At 36.9% G+C, this 27,860-nt stretch overlaps 1 protein-coding gene across 1 annotated transcript; it reads right to left on the bottom strand.

Annotated features, from left to right (window-relative positions):
- Nucleotides 1–941: 941 nt before the first annotated feature.
- LOC122628539 (homeobox protein 2-like) lies at nt 942–27,860 on the bottom strand. The gene is made up of 4 exons (XM_043810940.1): nt 26,353–27,860; nt 5,972–6,144; nt 2,058–2,261; nt 942–1,960 (listed from the first exon to the last, which is right to left on the bottom strand). The coding sequence occupies exons 1-4, from the start codon at nt 26,723–26,725 to the stop codon at nt 1,199–1,201; spliced, it is 1,512 nt and encodes a 503-aa protein (XP_043666875.1). The 5' UTR covers nt 26,726–27,860; the 3' UTR covers nt 942–1,198.

Below are 27,860 nucleotides of genomic sequence, written 5' to 3'. Positions count from 1 at the left end.
ATCGCTTTATTCTTCTCATTCCTTCCTTCTCTCTCTCTCTCTCTCTCTCTCTCTCTCTCTCTCTCTCTCCCTCTCTCTCTCTTTCTCTCTCTCTCTCCCTCGCTTTCCCACAACTTTCCACCGGCCAACGTTTATGCTCGATGTGAATGTGTGAATGAGGGTCAAAGGAAAACGCATCCCTTTCTGTATCCCTTTGTCGTTATTTCGGCTTATCGCGCTTGCCTAGATCTTTTATAAGTTCTTCTATTATATACATAGGTATACCAGGCGAAATCTCTATTGCTTTAAAATTTAAATAATATCCGCGATTCGACGAACACTTGCTTTTTATCAGCTACGTGAATTAAATAAAACGTGAATCCTCCGTTATTTTGGATCTAATTATATACATTAAATACACATGCTTGTCTTTCATTTCTATTTGTCTTTCTCTCTTTCTTTCTCTCTTGTATGGACACACACGCACACGTACATACGAACATGCACTCGCACGTACACACATATACACACGCGCGCACACATTTAATTCGATATTTTTCCTCTTTCCATCATCTTTTCTTAGCTATCTTCTTCTATCACTATCACACCATCAAAGAACCACGCATGCACGATTCACACTTTTACCTTCGGTACTATCGATCACGACATCGTTCCGATTATTGACCGAAGTCATTTCGAACTACCCATTCGTATTTTATTGCACATTCTCCTCTTCATTTATCTTTCACCTCGCGTATGCCCTAGCGAAAGATAAACTTCGTTCAAATCGGCGTCCACTCGCTGCAGATATGTCGTAACTGATATAGGCGTTGTTTTTTTTCTCTTCCTTCGCTTTGTCAAAGTAAATCGTTGTTGTTGGTCTATCCCTTAGGTGATATCTTGGAAACACTTTACAGACTCGTAACTTTTTTGAGAAGTTCCTTTTTATACTTTTTTTTTTCTTATTATTATTCTTTCTCGATAGCCCCAGTCTTTGGAAGTTTGGAAGATTTACTTCGGTCGCGAAAAGTTATCGAAGTTACCGATAAGTCCTGTATTCATTTGTAATTTCTGATAAACGTGTTTAATTACTCGGACGATCACGATATTTGAATTGAAAGAATATCAAAAGTCCGAAACCGACACGTCAACGTCTTTCTTCATTCGACTTCGTCAAAAATGAACATACAGAAAATCGGACTAAACTATCGAAACGTCACTACGTCGTGGACGGCGAAGTGGGCACCGAAATAGGTGACGTCGGAGTACTTGACTCCCTTCCATTTGACAACGTAGGCGTGGAAGCTCGATGCTCGTTCTGATTAATTACAGGTGTACTTGTCCTGTTATTGTTACCGAGTAGACTGTCGATAGAAAATGGATTCAGCCTTTTTCTCTCCTCGCGACCCTTCACGGACAAGTCTATGCTGCTACTCTGAACGTCCTCTTCGTTACTTTGTTGCCTAATCAGTCGAGTAACATTGTTATTGTTATTGTTGTTATTGTTGTTGTTACTATTATTCGCTGCCTGTCGGACCGCAGATATATTCACTAATTCCCGTCTTCGCTCGAGAAGACTCAAACCCCAATGATGAATACCTTGTTGATGATTCAAATGATCCAGACTCAAAGACGAGTTCGGATTTTGTGTATTGGTACTCGCGTGATTCGAGCTCTGTCTCTGATCTGTCTGATCGTTACTGCCATTAACCAATCTTGGATAAGATTCTCCATCAATGGAACCGTCGGCTGCTGAATCGACTCTCTCACTTCCACTTTCGCTACAGGAATCCAAACCCCCAACAACGTCGATCTCTTCGTTAGCGTCGTTACCAGAACCGGAGACGCTGCTACTTTCGTTGTTACTACCTAAATGCCCAAAGGAATTTCCAAGATGGCCGCTTAGAGAATTGCTACCTGACGCCGCAGCTGTTCGAGACTCCCACTCGGCTCTTAAAGTCGACAAGTCCACTGTTATACCCTGGAACAATTGAAACAAGTTTTCGAAGTGATTTTGAGATTCTTTCAGAAATCATTAGAAAATATCTAACAACTTCAATTAAATTATTCTTGCTTACCTTAGCGGCGAGTTTTCGTTGTTGTCGCTCAAGAGCTTTCAACAATTTCTTTTGCCGCCTTTCACGTTCTTTCCTCCTCAATTCCTCGGGTGGTATCGGTTCACCGCTGCAACTCTGAGGATGAGCATTGTGTGCCGGCCTACCAGGTCCTTTCTTCGTATGTTCCTTTTTCCTCCACTTTGCTCTTCGATTTTGAAACCATACCTGAAACAGAGAACAAGAAGAGCTCGCAATCAACGACGAATCTTCTAATTTTTTTCTACGAGTTTGCAAATTTGCATACTTTGAACGATATCAGATTTCCCTTTCCCCACCTTTTTTTTTTCTTTAGTCTCAATAAAGATGTTCAGATTCAAAATTACAGGAGAAGAAGCAATGTCTGTCTCTTGCTGTTGGACGAAGGACCAACGACCCCCGAGGGTGTCCTGATACATCAAGAACACTAACCCTTTGGTCGTATTCGCGTGAATACTCGCGTAGCGTGAAGCACGATTTAGGGATGGCGTGCGGAGTCAACGTGTGCAAGAAAGGGAGAGAGAGAGAAAGAGGAGAGAGGGAAAGAGAACGAGATAGAGAGAAAGAGAGGAGAACAATAGAGAAGAGAGGAAGAGGAAACGAACAGGGCTCGCGTAGGCGGTCGGAGGAGAGGGATGAAGACATTAGTTGCGAGGGTTGGCCAATACGTGGCGCTGCTCTCACACGCAACCAAAGATCAATAGCCCTCTTCGACCGCTGAAACACCTTCATCACGTCGTACGCCTTTATGACTTCTCCCGACCATCATCTCTAATCGTGCGTTCTCTCCTACAATTTGCTCAACAACGCTGGAATTTCAGGAACACCAGTTAAAACGTCCCCATAAATTTCCTGATGTCTTTTTCTTTCTCTCTTTCCTTTATTTTCTTCTAAAGGAAATCAAACAGGAAAATTCGTTTTCTGTTCAAACATAATTAATAGCACCATTAGCTAAAATTAATATTAAAACAATTTACAATATCTTATAGCTCTTATACGTTTATTAATATTTGTATAAATATATATATATATATATATATATATATATATGAGAAATTAATTTATTAGCTAAGGAAGTTCGGTTACTAACGATACGTAATTAACAATTAATCAATACGAACGATCGATCGATCGATCCAACAAGAGTATGGATTATGTAAATTCATTTTACATTTCGCGTGGGTATGCACGGACGACCGATAATTATCGGCACTTCCGTGCACACGAAGGAACGAAGAAGAGCATTAGGAGAAATCGGTATGGGTGCAGCTGTGGCTTGTTAAGAGTGATGCGTGGGAAAGCGTTAGCGTAAGGTTATTACCGTTACATGTCAGAAACTATCGCTTAACGATAACGTCTAACAAACTGTTCTACGACCAATCACACGTCAGGAAAATACCAGTGGCATCCTCTTTCGTGTTCCCCTACGTGGCGTTTATAGCTATCTTTGAACGATAACTTCGTGTCTTCCCTTCTAATCGTAAGATTATTGAAAAAAAAATAAAGAAGGAAATGAAAAAAGGAAAGAACAAAAGTCTTCGTTTTTAAATATAAAAATGATTAAGGGTAAGTTATATGTAATGTTTCGAAATAAATTACTGTAATGTGAATTTTATATATGTTGCATGATAAAAAGGAAGGAAAAAAGGAAAATGAATCGTTTCAAATTCGTTGTACCGTAAACGAATCTTTTCACGTATCCTTCGTGAAGAGCTCCCAGTTTTGTCGATTCGACGATGTCATCCGCTTATCTCTCTACGTGACAATATTTTTTAAACGCTCGTCCAAAAGCACCCGTATTTCGTGAGGTTATCTATTGCGGGGATCGAGTCTATCTAATCTAAAAGAACCGTTTCCCATCGCGGTGATGTCCCTTTCTCGAAGAGAGACGCACCGGCTGTGTGACACCGTGTCACCAGTTTAGGTTATCATCCACGATCTTTTTCCTTGTCTTTCTCTCTCACATGGTCTCAGATTTATATCTGATACTCTTAGAAAGAAGAGTATAATTTTTTGTTATTGACTCAAAACCTAACAATTTTTCTTTTTTTCTAATCGACTTTAATCTTGTATAAATCTCATTTTACTTTAAATTTTATTAATAATAAGAATATCTTTCAACTAATGTAATCTTATCATGATTCTATTACGTTCAACTTATGTACTCAACGTACTCAACGTACTCGTTTTGAATATGCTTCTGTCCATCAAAAAACGTATTCCTGTCGATATTTTCGGTAGAAGTCGAACGGAAACTGCTCGAAGCGTGTCTAAGCGCGTAAATTTAAATATCCTTGTCGAAGAGGGCCCTCTTAGTTCGAGGGTAGCCCTTTGGCAGATCAGCCGTGAAATTAAGGGTCCACCCTAAGTTGGTTCTCTTCTCTGATGGAGAGATCGATAAGTCTCTTTGATAGAGAAAATGGAATGTTCGATATTTAATAACTTTTTATATGATTTTTATAATGATATAAAATTTCCTTCAAAAAATTTCTTTTTAAGGTATAAAACTTTACAGTGAATATAAATTACATATTTCATGATTTAGTTCACAAGTATGGGTTTTTCGTTTTAGATTAATTCGTATAAAAAAAAATAGCAATCAAGTAGCAATAAAAATACATGCAAAACGATAAGGAAAGAAAATAAGATGGTTTAATTCTTATACACAATAATATAAATTATATATTTTACAATACTATTAATCGATATAACTTTATTTCAGAATCTTTCTCTTTCTTTCTCTCTCGTTTGTAAAAATAAATTAATGATAAAAGATAATAATAAAAAAATATTCAGAAATGCGGAAGAGAAACAAACTTATGATAGAAAGATAAAAATGACGTTGAAGAATCGAAAGTTACGAGCTCCCTTTTGTCGATAGGCTACCTTAAACATCCCGGGCCCGGTCATTATTTAAATAGAGACGATCGATTTGAAGAGGGACGAGGGTACGTTATACGAGATAGATCTCTTTCGGTTTAGCACCCTCGAACATATTTGACCGGGATTCGGGTGCTTTTCTTCAGAGGTAACCGTATTCAAAATGTAGCAGATGGACTAACTACCCCCATGAGAAAAAGAGAGAAAGAGAGATAGTCAGGCCAAGGGGCAAAGGTCGGTAACGCGGAGCCACCCCCGACGTCTGTCGAGCATCAACCCTCGAAACACGATTCCGAAGTGACTTTAAATTCGTGCATATCACAACGACCGATCTCGAAGTGTAGTGTCTATAAACGAAAAATACGCCAATGTAAAGCGTCGTCGAATCGACGCTGCTCTCTTTCTTTCTCCGTCTCCCTTCGCATTATGAAAATGGCCGAATAAAGTTACATTTTCTTTACATCATAACTTCCCTTATACATACGTATCTAAAACGTCAACGATCCTTTTTTATTTGAAAAGCATTCGTTTTGTTCTTTTTTTTTTTAACAATTTCTTAAAACATTGTTACACTTGCAATTTTAAAAAAAAACATCTATTTCCTTTTGATCCTCGTAAAATGAACGAAATGATAATTTGTCGTCCCCTGTTCGACAATTATCTTGAACAATAAAGAAAGTTATAAAATGGATCATCTCACGAGGAAGGAATTTCGGCACTCGGGTATTATCTATATTTTAAGACCGTCCACAAAGTAGCACGCTAGTAGGTTACTTTACAAACTATATATCAAGCTTTAACGTTGATACGAGCTTAAAGACTTTGTATCCAGGCACGACACCTGCAGAAGAATATATTTTATCGTCGGTACTACCGGTGGTAAGAGGATCATCTCCAGAGAAAAAGTTGTCTTGGTATTCTGATCAGGCTAATAATCTTTAAAAGGAACAAAAAGAAGGAGAGTGGGAAGAAGGAGGAAAAAAGAAAAAAGAAAAAGGAGGAAGGAATAGGGTACTCACAGCGACGCGGCTTTCTTTCAGTTCAAGTCTGACTGCCAAAGCTTCCCGCATAAATACATCGGGATAATGACTCGACAAGAAGGCTCGTTCCAATTCCTCCAGTTGCCAGCTATTAAAGTTAGTCCTGCTCCTTCGTCTTTTGCTACCACCTTCGTCGGATTCGCCATCGCAGCCTGAAACGAGGAAAAAAAAATTGTCACCTTGAACGTTATTGTTTTAACACACAAAAATCGATTGATTAAATGACCTAATATAAAATTAACCAAGAGAAATCTCTTTTAATCTCTTCTGTTTATAAACTGGGCAATTATTGCTATTGAAAACTCAAAAAACAAAAAGAAAAAAAGGAAAGAAAAAACTTGTTTCGATTACGATTTGAAAACATCATAAATTAATTCATATCAATTTCGTTTACCCTTCGCTTTTTATAAATAGATATATGCAAATATATATGAAAGATTAGCATGCAATATTCAAAATAACATTTTGGACGATTGCTGTCATCGTCCTCGCTAATTCGTGTATATAAGTACGAAATACGATACGTCTAATACTAATAGAGATAGCAGAAATTGTATAATCGAATCAATTTTTATCCGAAACGAATTTATGAGAACGCTGACCTCGAGAGGGTATTTTCTCGTAGATGCTTACGGTGCTTCGAAAAGGTTTCGTCTACGAAAGACGTTTCGTGAGTCGCATGTCCGACTCAACTCGTGCTATGTCTGCCTTCTATAAACGTGGAAGACGTTCGAATCGAGAATCGAGGCTTATCTGTAGGAAAATAGTCGACGAACATGGAGCAACCATCATACCGATCTACCCTCTCTTCTACACCACCCTTCCAAACCACCTAACATTTAACTTCCTCTCTTTCTCTCTTTTTCTCTATTCGTGCAGATAAAGCGAAATACGAATCTGAAATCTCGACATATTGAATAAACATGGAATTTCAGTGATTTTACGAGAATGCTCCAGCATACGGTAGGTCCGTATCTTCCTCAGGGATCTGCCAGTCCCAGTAATCGTTTCGTCCTCTTTCCTCCTTGTCGTACGGTGAATCTCTTTTACCAGTGCTCATATATATATTATATATATACACATACATACATAGAAACATATGTATGCTAATATACCAGGGAACACACAGAATTGAATAAAAGATCGGAAATTATGATTGACTTGGCGATACTCGCCCGAGAGAGAATCCTTATCTTAATCGATATATAGACATCCGTATATATTACGTATATGTACATTTTGCGTGTATGAGTGTGCTCGTGCACGCACGTATATATACCTAGACATACATATATAAAAATAAAGATGAAACGGCAAAGAAGGAGACGACGAAAGATCCTTTCTCTTCTAAACTCCAGGCTCGATCACGAAAATAGACCATTACGAAACGAAGCTCGTGGTATTATCGTTCGTCTTTATTGCGTGTTATGCCGAATATACCCACGAACAATAAATTTTTGGCATTCTCGGCTGCTGCGAACCTAGTTCCTCTATTTCTTTACGAAAATTCTGCTACGAAAAAACTCAGTCGAGTTTGACGTAAATATCGACATCTAGGTACTTACTCCTAAGTTTTTAAATTCTCAGGCTATGCGCCTCATGCCGTACGGGTAAAATGTTTCTAATTATGTATTCCAATGATGTCCTCCAAAGTTACTTTTTTTTTTGTTCGCAACAATGATTTACGAAAGTTTATGATAGCTCAGTAATTATGTTAATCGAGACAGAAGAGTACGTGAAAAGCTTCGAACTAGTAAAGCGAAACGATTTAAAAGTAAATTTATGAATCTTTCCGTTAATAAAAGCGCGACACTCGTTTATCTATTCTTTATTACTCGCATTCCATAGCACCCTCTATTATTATCATCGAGGGTAATTACGAGAAAGCCGATAAACATTGTCGGCTGCATCGCTGGCGTTAAATAATTTATGAGATAACGAGTTAAACAATCTTCAGGTAATGGTCGTCTTCCCGTTCGGCCATTTTCCATGAGAGTTACCAGTCGACGTTCTACTCCTCGCAAATTATTTCTTCTCTTTTTGCTTTTATTCGAGAAAACGGAGAGGAAGTCGCTCGGCGATGGGTAATACAGCCGGCGAATGATGGATCGGAGTGTATACATACGAGTATAATGAATCGACTAATTTTGTAGTTATTTTCGAGTACAACCGCAAGGATATCGAATTTTAACGAACAAATTATTTTTTCCCCTTTTTTCATGTTCCCTAATATTCTTTCCTAGTAGCTATAGGATAAATAATCGAACCGGTTAACGTGTACAAATTACATCCTCTTCGATGTCTAAATTAATTTATCCTGAGAGAAACGTAATTCGTTAATTAATCCATTCATTAATATCATCCGAAATTTAAGTTGTAGATGTTACCAGAGAATAATAATCTACTCCGAAGTATTATTATTAAAGATATGACTTGAACAAATAGCCCAACGAAATTAATAACGCGTCACGAGATATCTTGTTCGCTTAAAAAAGCAGAAAGTTATTGGCGAAAGGTAATAAGGAACGTGGTGACACGAGGGCCCGATGATTTCACGAGGAGAGGATTCAATTTTGGTTCATCGAATTAAAAGGAACGAGGCAAACCTTCGCCAGCGTTTCATTCTCCGTAGCTTTACAATCCACAGTTTTACGATGTCATTCGTTTCGGAGTATCTCTCATACTCTCCCGAAATTCCTCTCCTTTTCATATAGCTGGCCGCCATTTCCGTGAACACGCCGAAGCCGTATTGTAGAAAAGAGAGAGAGAGAGAGAGAGAGAGAGAGAGAGAGAGAGAGAAAGAGAGATAGAGAATAAATTCGCTCGTTAAACCGACGAACGGGCAAGTTCGTCGAAGAAATTGCCAAAGTTCTCGCGTTTCGGCCAAGTTTCGTTTCGTGACCGCGAGCAACTGTGATTTATTGACTCTTCGACTGATCCTCATTCTTCTCGTCCTTTCCTTTCAAAAGATCGTTTAATTATTGGTAGAGGATACTATTCGTCAACATCTCCCTTCCCATCAACTATCAGAGATCTAATACTATTTGAAATCTCAATCTAAAACTTATATTTGTTGACCTTTAACATATTTTTCGTTTGTTCAAGAACGATCAATGCTAATTTATTCACTGATATTATCCATCCAAAAATATAATCTTAAATTTATTAATAGATAAAAAATATGACGAATTACTTAAGATTCAATAATTAAAATGAGAAATTTCAAATTTTTACCATGAAAAAATATTTGCTCATGAACTTTATTAAATTTATGACAAAACATATATCAATGGTTTAAAACGTTTCAAAAGAGAGGTCAACGTCTATTTTGAAAGAACGATTTCTTATTTGTATATAATATTCGAATTTAATGAATAGCTTTAGAACGTAGACGCATACATCGGCCAATTAAGATCTAACATCTACGTAAAATCCTGTAGGTAAAGTGAACGTATACTGAACATCGCCGAAAGGAAGAAAAAAATCATCGAGTCGCTCATTAATCAACGTAATTAGATACGATTTATCCCGAGGCGCTTTGCTCGAACCGAGGTAACCGAGACCAGAATGGATATCGATCGAACCTCTTCGTTATTGATAATCCGTAATTCATAATAAGTACTCGACCGGATCTCGTGCACAGTGGCAGCTTGAAGGATTATCCCACTCAGTAAAGACTCGTCTTCGTAAATCCGGTGTACGCACGCGTTCCTTCGAATTCTCTTCACGTTAAATCGAAAGATTCCTTCAATAGCGTTAATAATCTCGAAATCTCGTTGGCGATGTATCCTACCAATTTTCTGTGTTCTGAATGAATATACTATTAACCTTTTACAACTTCACTTTTTCGTGTCTAAAAAAGAAAAAAGAACGATAGATACAATATGAAATTTATATATACTAGCATAACTTCACTATATCGAATGTAATTTATATTTAGAGATAACATTAATCTTCGAACATGAACTGATTATTGATTTATATAACGAATTTGCTGATGAAAAAAATGAAATAGAATTCCAAAAATAAATGTATGAATGTGTTTCTTAAAGATTGTACGAATTTATAAAGGATTAACGTGATACAAAAAATATTGAATAAAACACGTTGATATATAAGAGATCATACACGTTAAATTTAAATGAAGAAGAGTAACATGATAATAATATGAATATAAAAATTAAAATATCTTGCGAATGTGAATTAGTACCTACAAAAATGTACGAAAGAGATTATGTCAGAATGTTTCCGAGTACGATCGTCAAAAAGATTTCGACGAATTCTCGTACTGAAATATATTTTCTCTTACTTCGTTCATCCAAACGAAGATGTCGAGTAATAAAAGGAAGGACAGAACGATATTCGCGCAGGGTCGCGTGTGTCGTTAAGGGAGCCAACGCAGTTGTAACGTATCATCATACGATTATACCACGCGAAAAACGCGGCACGTCGTCGCGTATTAACTACTCGCCTTATTTTGTTCTGGCATGCAACGGGCGAGTATCCACCTACAAGGTGCAATCATAAATTCATTTTCTTCATGAAGTTTTCTATTTCAATCTTTTTTCCCCAAAATTTTTGAAAACCTAAGTTATAACGAAGTTCTCGACTAAATTATTAAAGAGAAAAAAGTAAATGAATTTAATTTAACCAAAATGATGAAATCACAATAACTATCTCCAACCCTTTTTCATTAAAACTTCAAAAAAAAAAAACTTAGAAAATATCAACTCTCATTCAACCATACAATTAAATCGTTCTTCCTAATTATCTTATAGCTCCATGAATATGCAATAAGATGAATAAGACATTGGAAAGAAGACAAGCAAGTTGAGAAGTAAGGATGAAGTTCATAACATGGTTCGATTCACATCCCAGATACGTCGTCTTTGAAGACAGCGAAACTTTGGTGGTGATGGTGGTTGTACTAGTTGTGGCAGGTTTCAGGCAAACTGCGGAATGGCGTGCTCGCTTAAGGCGTTTAATGAGCCTCCTCGTCTTTACGCATTTATATATGTGTTATATTGATACACACTGAGAGAGATGTGCGTACACTTATGTATATACTCATATACGCAACATGTATGAGAATGATAGGTACGCGTGCGGATACACTTACGCATATCCGAAATAACGTGCAATTAAATTGAAATTATAGCCGAGCGGCATATCGACGAACGCTTTCGCCTTTTACGTGCTATCTTGACGTCCTTTTGACAGGAACAACCGGTCCGCGGCTTGTGTGTGCGCGAGCGCACGCGCAAAAAGGGAAAGGGACGTATCGGAAATGGCAAGGTGCCCTTTAATCGTTTGTACGGTTCTTCGTACGTAATACGAGAAACTCGAGTATATTTTTATGGTTTTACGCTGGTTTTACGACATCACGCTCGGCTAACGTAAGACATAAAACGATAGCTAAGAGGGTCGAGGGAGCTTCAGAATAAGAAACGAAAATTAATGCAACGAAGAGATAATCATAATGATACGTCAAATTTTCACGAGACAGAACCGTATTCCTGTAATCCTGTTTTATAATTACAGCCGACGAGATCTAATTTCTTTGCGAAAGCAAATTGAATACCAATTTGTTTTTCGTTTTACGTTCTGGAGTTGATTTTTGAATTCTCTACGTTTGTAGCTCGCGGACAATGAATTATAAAGTCGAACAAAGAGAAAAAAAAGAAAAGAAAAAAGAAACAAAAAAGAAAAAGAATAAAAATTTCAATGTAATATGATTTCTGAGAGAAATTATATTATACGTTCACATTGTGCGTTTTCTCTCTCACGCACTACTATGTTGCTGCCTTCTCTGATTACGCGCCGGCCAAAAACCGAATTGAGTTGTGAATGCAACTTTTAATGAAAGAACCCTGATGGACTGTCCGGACGTTTCTGGCCGGTATAACATGCAATTAAATTGTAATTACAACGCGGCCCGGGCCCAACGCGTCAAGAACGCCGAATATTTCCATACGCACTTCAAACTCCGCCTCTCCTTCCTCGTTCTCTCTTTCTATCTATCTCTTTTTCCCTTCCACGTTTCTTTTTATTTTCAACCGACAGGACGTTATATTTTCTGACACGTTCGTAACGACATCGAATAATAATACGAAAGTTGATAAACCCAAATCACTTGTTTCCTTCACCAACAAATACTAATCGATAATATTTTCTTTATTAAAATCAACATCCTCCGTTCGCCCGTATGCTTTTAATTAACTCGAGACAGACGGAATTCGTGCGGTACGATCTAATTTCTAGCTTCTCTAATTTACCGACGATTTTGCAGAGACGTTAACGGCATTTACGAGCAATGTAATTCAGAAGTGAATTCGAGTTTCGTAATCATGGTCTCGCTGAGCAAAGGCTGGACGAGCGACTTCCAGAACGCAACCCCCCCATTTAGAGGGTAGTCTCTTGTTAAGTGAGAGTCAACGACGTCATTAGCGTTAGGAACGACATCCTGACACCCTTGAGACCAGCACTTTCTACCTGGAATATCGCACACGAACTTTCCAGGTGCTCTTCCTCCTGTTACTATAGACAATCTTTCATGACATATATATATATATATATATATATATATATATATATACGTACGCACATAAAATATTTTTGTTCGGGAATTTTTATCGGAAAATCGTAAAGATCATCATTTCTACTTTTTAATGAAATTATACTAAATAATAGTCTCTACCATAATAAATTCTCGTATTCGAAGCAAATTCTAAAACACGTTTTATACCTTGGGAACGATAAATATTCAATAAATAGAGATTACCGCTCGAACTTTATGCTAGAAACATTTGGTACATCGAATCGTTACACGTAGGTAGGTGTAGATATATTACTTGATGGTATAGAGCAAGAGCTCACTATTATCGACTCGAGAAATTAATATTGCTGGGCTGCGATGAATCAATGTTGAAGGGGAGTACAATAGAAGGGATAATATAGCAATACGAGAGAGAATTAGCACAGAATGCATCCCACGCTACGATACCACGCAAAGGTTAATGCATTCGATCTTTCATGAGATTTTTCTTTGTTCAAATTATTTTCATACTTTTCCATTTTCGAAGATAAAATCTATAAAGAAAATTAAAATTTTTGTTCTACGAGAAGTTTCTTAGAAATTGATCCAAATATCAATCTATCTAATCGATGAAGAACGAATCCGATGATTTAATAAGTATCATATACATAACTCATTGATATAAAACAAGTAAAGATGATATATCTCTTTCCAAGTAAATCTATTTAATATCTTCTCGAAAACAATTTGTAAACGACTTCTATATAATCCTCCCTCACTCCTTTTCCATATCAATAATCATATATATATTAATGAATCTTCTAAGATCATTAATACAAAGTTAATTATAGAAACGTTTAACAAACGGTAGACCAATTTTCCATGTATTAGAATCTTCCTGCAGAGAAATACGATCCACCCTCTTTATTTTTCTCTCTCTTTCTCATATATACACACATACATCAGTAGCTCGGTTTTCCAACGATGCGCGAGAAGGTAGGACCCAAGAAAAGGGGGTTAATAAAGTAATTTAACCGACGCGAGAGAGTGATAAAAGACACGGAATAGAACGGAGAAAGGGTGGTAAGGTGCTCGCTTGCCAATGTGAGAAGGAGGAGGAGAAGAGATGGAGGGAGGAATGAACAAGATTATTAAGCTGTAAGGCGTTAACTGGCATAAGGCGTCGGTAGGTGGATACGTTGCTTGCGTGCCAGACTGACTGCATTTGCATCTAGACGCCATCAATCCTCCTGACGCCCGGTTACACTCCCTCCACCACCCCTTCAGCAATCCTACGGGGCCCTTCTCTTAGAGTCCTTTTCTCTCTCTCTTTCTCTCTCTCTTTCTCTATCTATCTATCTTTCTCCGTCTATATTCTTCTTTTCTTTCTTTCTTTCTTTCTTTCTTTCTTTCTTCCTTTCTCTCTACCTCTCTTACCTCACGTTGCCCCAGGTTACACGTTCTCGTCTCTCCGGCCCTGACGAGAACCGAATTAAATATCCTTCTCTCTTCTTTTTTATCTCCATTTTAATCTCTTTCTCTTTCTTTCTCTTCCTCTCCTTTTCCGCAATAATAGCTACTCTCTCTTTTTTTTTCTTTCTCTCTCTTATTCGATCTTTCCTAACGTTAAAAAAGTCGAGTTTAGAAAAAAAAGTAAAAATTTTAGAAAAACCGTGTAACGCGCTTAACACTTTAACAATTCTTAACGTAGAGATAGTATCAACTTTTTTATCGTGAAATAATCTAAGTATATCATAGCCAGTTGATGCTAATTTTCAATTACTTCGTATGGATAATTGAAAATTTCTTAAGGGTATTTCCGTCAATAATTGAAATCATCTATTACTTAAAACGTTTTTTTTATGTAGTTATGTGGGTAAACATCTTATAGAGTCTCGTTTTTATCAAATTCATGAGATTGTTATCAGAGTTGTTTCGTATATTGAAAATTTTTGCTCTTTTACCTTTCCTACATTTTTTGCAAGAGTATTAAAAGATCTTCTAAATAAAGATAAAATTTGCTATAAAACAAAGGAAGAAGAAATAAAGAAGAAAAAATATGTCAATGGGTCGTAATTAAAATTGTAAGATGGATCGAATTGGTAATAAAAACAAAACTATATTCCTGACAGGTGCAATAAGGACTGGTCAAACGACGAACATCACTCACGATATTTTTAATTCCTCTTAATGAATACCTTCGATTGCTTATTATGTCTTTAGAATCGCGATGCGGGTAAACATTTCTTTTTTCTTTATTTGTCATACCACTTGCCGTACGTATAAGACGGACGATTATCAATCATTATATTCGTATACGAACAAACGCACGTAAAACACGACAACTTCTATACGATCGGCATTAAATGTTAGTTACGGTCCATTTTTCATTTTCTTATTTTATTACCCAGTTTCACGTAGATCAGCAGCAGCGTCATTACATTATCACGATCGTATAACCCTGTTCGTATTCGATATTAAATATACAATATATGTAAATACATTGACATAATGGTTTCATGAATAAGGCTTATAGTATGAAAAACGATGACCTCGTCAGATAAAACTAGACAAGAAAAAAAGAATGAATGAACGATATCAAGAAATAATGTCGGATATTGGTTCATGGTAAAATCTGACTGGTTACCTTCAAATACTCGTAGTTATTTTTTTCTTTTTTACTTTTTTCTATCTCAAATTTCATTGAAGTTATTACAAACAAGTCAAAATAAATATAACGATTCTCATCATAATTACTTAATAATCCTATCCGAGGACTCATTCGATAGATTGAAAGAATTTCTTAAACGACATATGTACAACATATATATTATACACACACACACACACACACACACACATATATATATATAGGTACTAGATATAAAACGCGGTATCGCGTCTCGATCGATCTGAAAAAACCCTTGGATGTTTCTCGGATGCAAAAGGTTGAAGAAATAAAAGAAAATCGAAGGATGGGGAGAAGGTAGTAGTCCCACGGCAATGTAACAGTCCCAGCAGCATCAACAGCAGCAGCAACAACAGCGGCAGCAATAGCAACAGCAGCTCGTCGAACGGGCTGGCTAAGGAAGGCAACGTAAAAGGTCTTCGCATAATACGGGTAGCCCTGGAATCGACGGGCTGCCATCCGATAAGGAGGTTTTCAGATACGATCTACAAGCAGGCTGGTTAATTATATATTAATACCTTCGCGTGCAATCCTTGGCTGCGTATGGTCGACGTTAAGGGACGAGTGAGACGAGATCTTTCTCTCCCTCTCTCTCTCTCTTTCCCTCTCTCTCCCTCTCTTTCTTTTTCTCTCTCAACATCGTCTAACCTTCGAAATAAAAGGAGAAAGAGAAAAAGATGGCTGGAGGGTGTCGAGAAAACTGGCAATGGCGAAAAGGGTCTATCCAAGTAGAGGACCGTTCCTGGCATGCCTCTCTTACATTTTTCGAGCGTAAAATTGAGACGTCGTTACTCGCTGGCCAACACACGCGAACAACGTAAGGCACACGCGAGACTCTAAGAAAGAGTGAGATAGAATACCTCTTTGATCACGAAGATCGTTTTCTTCGTTTCTCTCTCTTCTTCTCTCTTTCTATCGGCTCTAGGAAAGATCGATTTCGACCTCTCGATTGAAGAACTCGATCACGCTCGATCATTTGCCTTTCATGATGAATCGCCTTCGGGATCCGGTTTATTGAACGCCGCTAATATTAATCCTTTGCAAAGCGTTTTTTAACTACGAACGATTCTTTCTTCTTTTTGTTGTTTCCTTTTTTTGTTATTTTTGCGGAAGATCGAACGTCGATGAGACTGTTAAACGTTTCCAAACTGTATCGAATCGTCGATATCGCGAAGAGAAATACGATGCGTTCCGTTCTTCCCTTTTTAACGGTCGAAAAAGCCGGTCTCTTTTTACGTGTCCCGGTGGAATAAAAATTAACGACATTCCTGACAGCATAATTTGTACCGCTCAACCTCAATTAAAACACAGTGTTTTCTTTTATCTATCATATTTTAATATCCTCGCCACTTAGCATGCACCCGTATGCATAATGTACGAACTACCGTGGTAACCCAGGACCAGTCTTATTTCCACTTTGAAATTTCGTTCAACCGAAAGCTATGCGCTGAAACGGACGAAAACACGTTGTAAATCTTTGACCGGCTAATTCGACTACTCCGACGCTCGTAAAACGTCATTATTTGCTCGGCCACTAATAATTTTTTCTTTTTCTTTTTTCTTTTTTGCTACGATATTCCCTTTCTCTCTCTCTGTCTTTCACTCTCTCTCTCTCTCTCACCCTCTCCGACATCCGCGGCGTTACGATCGAATTAAGTATCATCACGCTATAAGCCGACAAAGTTCTCGCTTTAATTAATTTTCACGAAACACAACGATACACGTTCGTTAGAGATTGTTAAATTATCTACACCGTTGCTACTTCTTCGTCACGAAACGTTGTTCAACCTACCTTGAATGTTAATAATAATAACAACAATAGTAATAATAACCAGAAAAAAAGTTCGATGCAGAAGCACAGCTTCGTTCGAAAGTTTAATACCTTTCTCGAATGGTATCAATCATCATTACACGCGTTGATAAACGATAATTATGTGTGTGTGTGTATATATGTATATATATATATATATATATATATATATATATATATATACACACAGTCAAAAGTATGCGCGATGATAGTAATGTCAAAGTCAGTTAAGTTAGCAAGCACCTTTTCAATATGATATTTGCGAGCCAGCCCGAAGCCCGCCAGCTGAATTTATCGTGATCTCTATCGAGGTGCTATTCGAACATGAAAGCTAAGGCGTTTCAGTGAATGGTACGAATTATTTTTATTATCGTTTTCCATCTGCCATGATAAAAAGGGTTCGACATATTCGATACGATTGTAGCTAATAACGTGTTACTCGTTAAGAGAACCGACAATGTTAATTTTTATGCGCTGGATCACGCCTACCGATAGAATATTTATTGAGTGCATTTCGTACGTTAGAAACAATTTTAATATGTGAGATTAAAAGATGATCTTAAGTCGAACATGGCCGTCACGACTTCCTCATGAAGTTTATCAAATAACGGAACGAATTTTTTTGGATCAATCGTTAATTAACAATTCGTTGGGCGCGAATTTATCAAGGAAGGAATAATTCCGTCGGCTCGTGCTCGATCGCGTTTTGCCGCCAATAAAAAAAGAGAAATTGCGTGCCGTGAACACGGCCCTCACGAGCACAACCCTTTCCCCTTTTTCCCTCTGTCTCTCTCGCTCTCTTTCTCTCTCTCTCTCTCCCTCTTTCTTTCTCTTTCTTTCTTTCGCTTACTTGCTTACTCGCTCACAACCCCTAATTACTAACCACGGGTTGTTACTCTTGCGGCATGTCATTTGCCCTACGATATTATACTCCCGTCGTCGCGTGAGATCTCCGACGGATCTTTTCCAGGCTTAGTTGGCCGATTGTTTTAAACGACCGATTGGAATCGAATTCCCTTTCGTCTTTATTCGCGCCTACGATTATTATCTTTCTATTCTCGTACTCGTCTTTACGTATTCTCACGTGCTCAAGGTATTTATTGAAAAATAATGTATCTCTATTCGATTCAATTTTTATCAGAATAATACGAAATATAATATTAAATGATAACGTAACATTGAAAAAATACTGTGAAATATGTCCCTACGTAACTCTTTCCTTTTTTCTCTTTCTCCTCCTCTGTCTACTTATGAGAATTATTACAATTTCTGTTGAATTAATTTCAATGAAATGTACATTATTATGAATATTTTCACCTTTATATAAAACTGTTAAAAACATCGAGCAATACGTATAAATTTTGTAAACTTTGACGTTGTATTGCGTGAATATTGAAAATGTTATAAAAGGATTATCGGTCATGCCGACGAAGCTGGAACTAATTTGTGACATCAAATCGATCATAGATTCTTTTGAAGAGGATTTAACTCACGGCCTATCTTGACTCTTATCCTTAAAGGTGAGTTACAGTTGAACAAGCGAGATATTCTCTACCTGCTTTAATAATTTTAATTATACGCTACCCTAAGCGAGATAAGAACATCGAGTAAGTATATTTCTAGATAGACAGATAGATTATGTGGCGTAAATTAATTTTCTATGGGTAACCTTTTTAAGCGATTCGACTGGCGTCAACGATTAAGTTAATTACATATCACTGTAAGAAAAGAACTTAAACGATTTAGACGAAAGATATCTTTAATTTCATCATGCTTCAATTTTCATCAAAATATCCAAATTTTTCCTTAGAAAAGTAAAGAAGAAAACAAAAGAAAGGACCGACATTCTATACGTAGCAAAATTATCAACAAGATTGATCGTTTCTAGAAGCAATGTAACATGAATTTTAATTTTCTCGTTTTTCGCCTTGAGCTCTAAGAAATTAAATGTCTCTATAGTGAGATAAACTCGAATCGATTTATATGAACATGAAAAAATACAACTAGGTAAATTGAATATTTTTTTCTTTTCTTGAAAAATCTTCTAATTGATATGCAATTACGCTCGGCACGGTTAACGTAAGAAAAGTTAATTATAAATCATGAAGCAAATATATAATTTGTAATAGGATAATAATAAGATAAGAAAAAGAAAGAAAAACCAATTGAGGCAATTTAGTTTAGTGGATCAATTCTTTGGAATTTTCCGAAGGAAGATGAAAGACATGTAATTGAGAGGAAGGGAGCAAAATGTAGAACAATAAAAAATAAAAAAGAAAAGAAAAAGAAAAGAAAAAAGAGAAAGAAAAAAAGAAATATCATGTCTATGAGAGCTCGGAAGAGTGTCTGCTTCGACGCACAGCGAGCGCGGTAATCCGACAGAGGCTAATTAATGCTCGTTACGCAAGAGGCGGCGGGACGATTAGGGCCGATGCAATAAATAACAATTTTAATTATCAGCGAGCGTGGCAAGCAGAGTGAGCCGTTGGCGAAATTTCACCGGCGATTTCGCATGAAATTCGTAGAGTTCTCGCTCGAGCGCGTATGTATCTACGTGAATAGACGTATAGAAGTGTGTGTATGTGTGTGTGTGTGTACATGTCTATGTTGAAGAAGACACGATGATAAGTAACAAGCGATTCGCGTCCATTTAACGGAATCATTTGTAAGGTTCTTGTAGAGCGACGTACGAATCCACGAAACAGACGACGTAATTGCTTAGCGGCTTCTCTTAATCGTGCAAAGGGCTCCTTTAGGACAAGTTAGAGAAATACTCCTTGCCTGTCCTAACATAATCAACAATACAGGTTGAATAGTGTAACTTGTTACGAATTCATATTTCGTTAAATAATGAAGATTTTAATAGAAATATTTATTATATCTGGGTAATTCAAAAATGCAATTCAAACTTTATAAAGTATGTTATTTTTGAAAATTACAATAATACTATTCACCCTATGTATGTTGAATTAATTTAGCAGAGATGTATTATTTTATATAATTCTATATAATTCTAGAATCTAATATGCATATTATGTAAGTAGATACATTATTATATACAAAGTATACAAAGTATGATTTTCCATAGATTGTTTCCATAGATTGTAACTAAACTCATTAAACTCGATGATTAGACTTATTTTACTACACAATTTTTACATCCTGATAACTCAATGCGCTCCTGAGTTTCAATGAAAGCTACCAACTTTTATGATTTAAAAAAATTATTATCCTAGATGATAGATCCTTCTAAAAATTGAACTTGGTTCGTGTGTACCATATGTACCATGATACTTCATCCTCAATATTAATTATCTTTAATAGATCTATGAAACTAACGGATCAAGTAATAAATATAAGCGTCGACAACGTTCAACCGACAGGTGTCCTTTTCAGAAAGATAATCGGTATCTTTTGGTATACCTTTTACAAATGGTTTTGTTAAATCGAAATATTATCGTAATCTTTATACGAGCCACGCGTTTTGCCCACGGCTAAATTTCACCAAGTTCCTTTTTGAAAAACGTAATAAATATCTTTACTTGTATTGATTTAGATGTATCGAAACGAATAGAGAAACAACAAATACTTTGACGTTAATTATCTCATTGATTCTATCTTCATCGAATTTACCATCAAATTGATTATAAACTTATCGACTGTGTTAATTTTATTTTCTAATAACGGTTATTAAGTGCTGATATTTTACGAAAATTTTAGTGTCAAAATGTACGCTAAACAATATCTGTTGTCTTTTTTCTCTTAAACAAACATTCGTTTTTTGTTTTATTACTTTAATTCACAATCCTTTCTCTCTATTTCCATTTTTCTTCGTTAGAATGCAAATGTCAACGCTTTAAAATCCGTTTCTTTCTAATATAAAAACCATTCGTTTGTAGAGTAATTTTTATTTATCATCGTCCCATTTCCTATATCTTCTTTTAATCTTACAAAATATCGGAAAATTTTTTAATAACTAACATCTTTATAGATATAGCATGTCTAATTTGTTCGAATAATTGATCCTGCATACTCAATTCCTTATCACGAGGTATGTATGTTCCTACATTGTTTTCTACGTAAGATATCCTCGACTGTAAGATATTACCAGGTTATTGTCAGCCATTAGTATACGCTCGTTAGTACATGCATTTTTAATGCAGTTCACCTTTTATCGTACCGACTATCGTAACTGCAAAGGAAAAGACATGCTAACGGGAGTAATAGCAAAATCGCCCGTTTTGGCCCAGTAATTGTTTTTTTCACATATTTAAAGAAAATATGTATTTACTTTCTTCTTTTCTTTTTCACTCGTATGGCCCCACCCCTCCAAAATATAATTAACGAGCTGTCATTGAAATATTTTTCTTCTCACTAAAATAAGTATGATGATGGTAATAACAATAATAATGATAATAACTGTAATTATTTATATTATTATCGATAGATCTCTCGATCGTCTTAAGAATGATCGTGATAAACGACAAACGATTCTTAGACGTTCGAGTTGCGAACCGCTAGACAGCCGCAAACGGGAATTCATGATAAATGCTTCTACCGTAATTACTTTTCCGACAAGACAACTTTTTCCAGAAATACGTCTTCTCCCATTTCCTCCTCTTCTTTTTCTCTTTTACGTCAAAGTTTCCGGTGTATTACTCGCGTTGCTAACATCGACGGAATATCTTTTCAATTTGGAATACCTAAATATCTACTTATTGATAACCCCGTTAATGTAATGTTTGAATTCGAAATTTTCAGAATACGAGACTTAAAATAATCCAATGATTTCGTATGGCTTTCACCCTTAAGATCTAATTTGAAATTATTCGTAAAAAGGATGAAAATATATCCGGTGTTCATATTCCAACTATCATCACTGGTCTTCACCATATTTTCTATTACGATTAGATAATACTATTTTGTTAATGTTTATATATCTTTTGTATCTCCTCGTAAAGTTTGTCCGATTTTAATTGGTCGTTGTCGCGAACAAATTTCTGAAATAATTTCGCCCAAGAAGAAATTATATTCTGACGGTAACAGAGAAGGTGAAACAGAAAAAATAAGAGAGAGAGAGAGAGAGAGAGAGAGAGAGAGAGAGAGAGAGAGAGAGAAAGTCGGCACGAGTCGCTGAATTTGCGGGAGAAATAACTCGAAAAGTAATAAAAGGGAGATTCCTATCGTCCAAGACAATTAGCGGAGCATATAAATATGACGTATTTATAGTCTGTCAGCCGTATCTTACTCGCTTCATTCTTCCTTTTCTTCTTCTCTTCTTCTTCCTCCTTTTCTTTCTGCCTCCTTCTCGCCGACTAACCCCGCGCCATTATCGTAATTCAAACTATTTAATTAATGTTTTTCCCCCTACTCAGAACGAAGAGATACGAAAGAATCGAAGACGAATAAATCATAATAAAGATATGATATAATAGTTTGAAAAAAAAATTCCTCGTGACGTAACTATTTTTATTAGTGTTTTCGATCATTCTATCGGTAGATATTATTATGTTGTGTGAATGTTTTTAGACGAGCGAGAAGAGAAGCGAAAAGAACGAAAGGAAAAAAAGAAAAAAAACATAGAAAGAAAAAATGAAGTCTCTCGTGTATAACGAATGATGATCGATTCGATTTCAAGTGGAAGCAAAAAACGAAGTAGTCGAACAGAGGGAGAGAGAGAGAGAGAGAGAGAGAGAGAAGGAGAAAAGGGAAATAAAAAGAAATGTCGAGGACAAGAAATGTAGGCGAAGAAGATCGTGCGAGGACAAGAGATAAGAACGACTTCGTTGCTCTTGTGCGACGCGATAATAAGACCGGCATAGTTTTTGCTTATAAGCTGTCGATTTTCTCTTAGTTCTCTCTAGGGACCAAACCCCAGAGACTAATTATTGGATCCTCGGGGAAATACGATACAGAATCCCTTTTTTCACGCTCTCGTGGACCGAAGGAGATAACGACGCTCGTAGTGGAACATGACAAAGTGAAGATTCTCTAAAATCGAGACGATATGTTTTCAGGTAATAAAATTAAGACAAATTAATCCTCGAAAAATCATTATTCATTTTAATGAACAGTAGATTATACTGATATTAGTGCTTCTTGAAAAATTAAGAATGCGTCTATTGAAAGAAAGATCTATCTTCAAATTTGAGGAAAAAGAAGGAACACATTTTTATACTATATTAGAATATTTGACGATATCTTAAAACATTAAAGATATGGGAAAATCCTTGAAGAAAGTTGAAAAAATACCTATACATAGACATACACGCACATTTGGCTATTTACAAGAAGAAGAACACAAACTAGCCAATAGATCATAGATTCGATGTAGAATAAAGAAAAACGAGTTATCGAGGCTGGATAATCGATAGTCTGATTCGTATGGAGATTTTTAAAGGATAAACCTACGGGACGATTCAATTTGTCGGTCGTGGTGTGAGTATTTCTAGCGGCCCGTGGCGAAATTCACAGCGTGGCACGCAAACCACGTTCGAAAATTAGCTCGTGACCGAATAGAAGAGACGACGGTATTGGTGATCGCAATGGTAGTAGTTATAATAAGAAGAGTGGATGAGGGTGAAGGTAGAAGGAAGAGGAATACGAAGAAGAGAAGAAGAGAAGAAGAAGAGAAGAAGAAGAAGAGAAGAAGAAGAAGAAGAAGAAGAAGAAGAAGAAAAGAGAGCAAACGTATTTCCAAAGAAGGAAAAGAAAGAGAGACAGGCAGAGAGAGAGAGAAAGAGAAAGATAGAAAGAGAGGACGTAGGGCTGGGAGAAGGCGGACGGTAGAAGAAAGAAAGAAGTTTTGAAAAGGGACTAACGACCGGCAGTTAACGGCGGCTCTGAAATTGCTGGTTGCCCGCTGCATCTTCTACGGCCAGGCCAGCCCGAGAATTATTAAACTGTAGTTTAGTTTAAATTAAGTTATTACTCGGAGCCCGTACGTTTTGTTTGTCCTTTTGTTCCACGACTATGACCCTTTCTCTTTCTCTTTCTCTCTTTATCTTTATCTTCTCGTTCTCTCTATTTCTTTCTCTCTTTTTCTTGTTCATACCTCTGTCTTCTTTTTCATCTCTTCGTCTTTTGACTTTTTACCTTTCATCATTCGTAAAAATTTCACAACGTTTTACATTGATCAAAAATTTGTCACAACTTCAATCCTTCTCCTAATTGGTTTAATCTCCTTTATGTCAACCCATTAATTTTTTGTCACCACTCTGTTAGAACGTCTGAAATAGAAGATATCGCTGGTTTTCTTTAATAAATGTTATGCCTTCTGCGAAATATGAAAGAAAGAAAAATAGAAAAAAAAGGAAAGAAAAAAGCTACGAAAATGGCACAAGCTTTTTCTCAGGCATTACCGTGTTGAGAATCCAGCCATTATTTTACGATTAGAAAGACTGAGCGAAGAAGGGTATATTAGGTTGCTTAACAAAAAAAAAAGTTGATTCGCTGTGGTAGGGTTAACAGACAGAAGAGGGGGCAAGAGAAGTTAAACGGGATGTTCGATATAAAGTTCCCTTCTCATTCCCTTCTCTTTTGTTAAAAGCGGGAAATTCGAAATAAATGGGCCTTTCACGATCAGTATCATCAGTATTTGCAGCATTTTTTACTCGTACAAGTCGAACGAATATCGAAAGGTTTCTTCAACAAGAATACCTATCCAATCGAATTACTCTTAATTGAGATAAGTGTTTTACTTAATGAGGTAAAAAGATAAGAACTTTTTTATCGGTTCTAACTAAACCACTCGTTGATGGCAAATAATTATTCGCTTAATTTTCTCGTCTTTCTAATTATTTCGAACGCGAAACGAATGAAACTTGTACACTATCTATTTTTCTTTTTCAAATGGTTCCGATTGATTGAAACTTATCGAAAATTCGAATAAAAATTCATAAAGTACGTGTACGAGATTCAGAATTTCACTGATAACATTCAGATCAGTGGAATACAACTTTTGAAAAACGAGAAAAGAAAACCATACAGTTGAAAGCGGAAAGAAAAAATAACTTAGATACAAGAATAACGGTCGAGTAGAACTCACGCACGCGATGCTGACAGCAAGCATGGCCGTTGAACTAATTATGTAAACGAGACTTTTGCAAAGCTCTCGATCCCAGAAGAGCGGCAACGATTTCAACTTACCTGACGTCTCTACGCGTGTTACATTAATTAGAATGATAACGATTAAATCATAGTGGCAATACAGCAACACGTTACATTAAAGAATATACGATTGAGTATTTACATTTTAAAAAAATTGTCATTTCTGATAAAATACATATTTACATTGTTTTTTTCACTTCTTAAAACTCTCATTTTCTCATTCTCACTCTCTCTCTCTCTCTTTCTCTCTCTCTTTCTCTCTGTCTGTTTGTCTGTTTGTCTTTCTATCGCTAGCTCATTTTTACTCTCATACATGTAAGTACCTATCTAAATATGTCATAGAAAAATGAAGAAATATTTCTAGTAAAAAACTACGATGTAAATTCAATGTAAAAGAACGATAACACGTACTCGAGTAGGGAAATTCAAAAGTAGTGCCAAGTCACGCAGCCGTACACGTTTGTTATATTATTATTCTAAATACTGACGATAATGTCATCGTAACGAAACACGTCGAAAATTTCTCGTTCCATCGATTAACTTAGAAAAATTTATATACGTACATATCTATCTACTCGAGTTAAATACCGTTTGCAATAAATACTTTCAAATACGAAAGAGTAATTAAAACAAGAATAATTGACATTATATTATATAAAAAGAAAAAAGAAAAAGAAGCAAAAATAAATAAGAAAAAAAGAAAGAAAGAATAAAATAGTAAACGCACATAAGATGACCGGTGCCGACGAACAGAATGTTTAATCCTGTATGGTTAAGTGGCGCACCCTTTGAAGGATAAACACGAGTTAGGGGTATGAATGAGATCACGTAAAAAACAGATTTCCACCCTCGATCGTCTTACGGATTTTCCGTCGGCACGGAACGTGATTTTGACTCGACTTCTATGTTAGATAGGGAGTCGAAAAAGGGCGTCGCAGATAGGGTCTAAGCTTGTAAGCGATCCCAAGGGCTCGTCAGGAACGATCTTATGATTGACCGCGTTACGACACTCCCAATAGACCACTTTTTGATCCGCCTTTCGAGAGGAGATTTTTTTGTTCTTTTTCTCTCGAAGAAAACTATGATGTTACCCTGCCAGATTCTCACATATGTTGCTGGAATCCGTTGATTATGAACGATAGCTATCGATAAAGACGAATATTATGAAAGAAAGAAAAATACTAGTTAAAAGAGACTACAAATATTACGAATCGTACCTTTTTTCTCATCGTCCTCATCGCCGTGATCTGTGTTGTGATGAAGATGATGAGCTGCCGGATGATGACCGGTGATCGTCGGTACCAATGGATGATTTCCCAAAGCAGGATGAGGATGATGAGGATGATGATGACTGAGGAATCTGACAGCAGCTGCAGCTGCTTGATGCTGCGCCTGCATCGTCTGTTGAACTTGGCTTTGGACCTGCCCAAGAACCGGATGATGAGGTGGCCATCCCGTAAGATGAAACGGGAATACTGGTGTCGCTCTTTGAAATAATCTGGCTGGTGCCAGAAGCGAGCCGCCGGATGCAGTGGACCCGCTACCAGGAGGCAAAGGAAAGGATAAACCGCCTCCTGGTTCCAGGACCATGTTTGGTACCAGCTCGATGATTGATCTTCTCTCCTGCGGAGAGGTCTCAATCTTTTCTCATCAAAGGGATTCAAGAATTGGATACTCTTTTTATGTTCTCTCTTTGAGGTTTTTGCGATCACATTTTCTGATTATTCCTCGATCCACGCATCGACAAAGCTCATACGATCATTTTCACAAGCTCCGATACGATATAAAAGTATTTTGGCATAGTCTTTCAGGAACAGATATTCGACGAATGTTCGTGATACAAAAATAAATAAACGACAGAAACCAACCGCGTGTCTCGACGCTATATCTCTGTCCGTCGGATAGTGCGAGTTGAAGCATGCGACCTTATCGATAAGTATTATGATGTTTTCATTAATTATCAAGCATATCTCAGAAAAACGTTTATTATGTAAAGTGGAGATGTATCGTAGCACGCACGAGCCGTGTATGGCATACGTCAGGTGTCACGATAAGGAAAAACCCGGCGACAAGAGATCGGGTTTACCGAGAAAACTTTTTAGCCTATGCTTTGGTACTTTCTCGATTCATAGACTAGACCTCGGTCGATTTAAGAATAAAGGGTCGATAAGATACAATGATAAGATTAGAACAATGAATCCATTGACACTTCAGCATCCCTTTTAGTCATTCCACTGACAACACAGATTGACAAAGGTTCTGAACAAAACCAAACAGTGAGAATCTCATGCATTGCTGTCAACACCGGATCCTGACGGTTCAAGGTAGAGTCACTAACACTATCTTTGTCTTTTCCAAACAATAAACGTCAACGCAACACTTTCGTCCATGTTAGATGGCCCTCATGGTAGTCCTCAGGAAAGAAAGAAATCAAAACCGGAATTTTGATGGTTTAGGCTAAATTAGAAAAACAAATCGTCGATTGGGTCCAAACGCGAAACTCGCCGATTTTCCAGGGAATCCTTGCTCGGTAAGTCGAGCTGTCAGTTGTTGTTGAGACCCACTACGGCACGAGCCAACGGCACAGCACTATCTGCCCGGAGACTCGAGTAAACGGAGCTCCCCTCTGTTCGCCTAACCAAAACTGGTTTGGGTTTCCACCCAAGGTAACGTGGATTGGCCGTCCCACTGTTGGCATCGCGGATACCACGATATCGTCTACCAA

The sequence above is a fragment of the Vespula pensylvanica genome, chromosome 4 (genome assembly GCF_014466175.1).
Source record: "Vespula pensylvanica isolate Volc-1 chromosome 4, ASM1446617v1, whole genome shotgun sequence".
NCBI lineage: Eukaryota > Metazoa > Arthropoda > Insecta > Hymenoptera > Vespidae > Vespula > Vespula pensylvanica.
The sequence above is the reverse complement of the archived record's forward strand: the minus strand, read 5'-3'. Positions and strand labels throughout refer to the sequence as shown.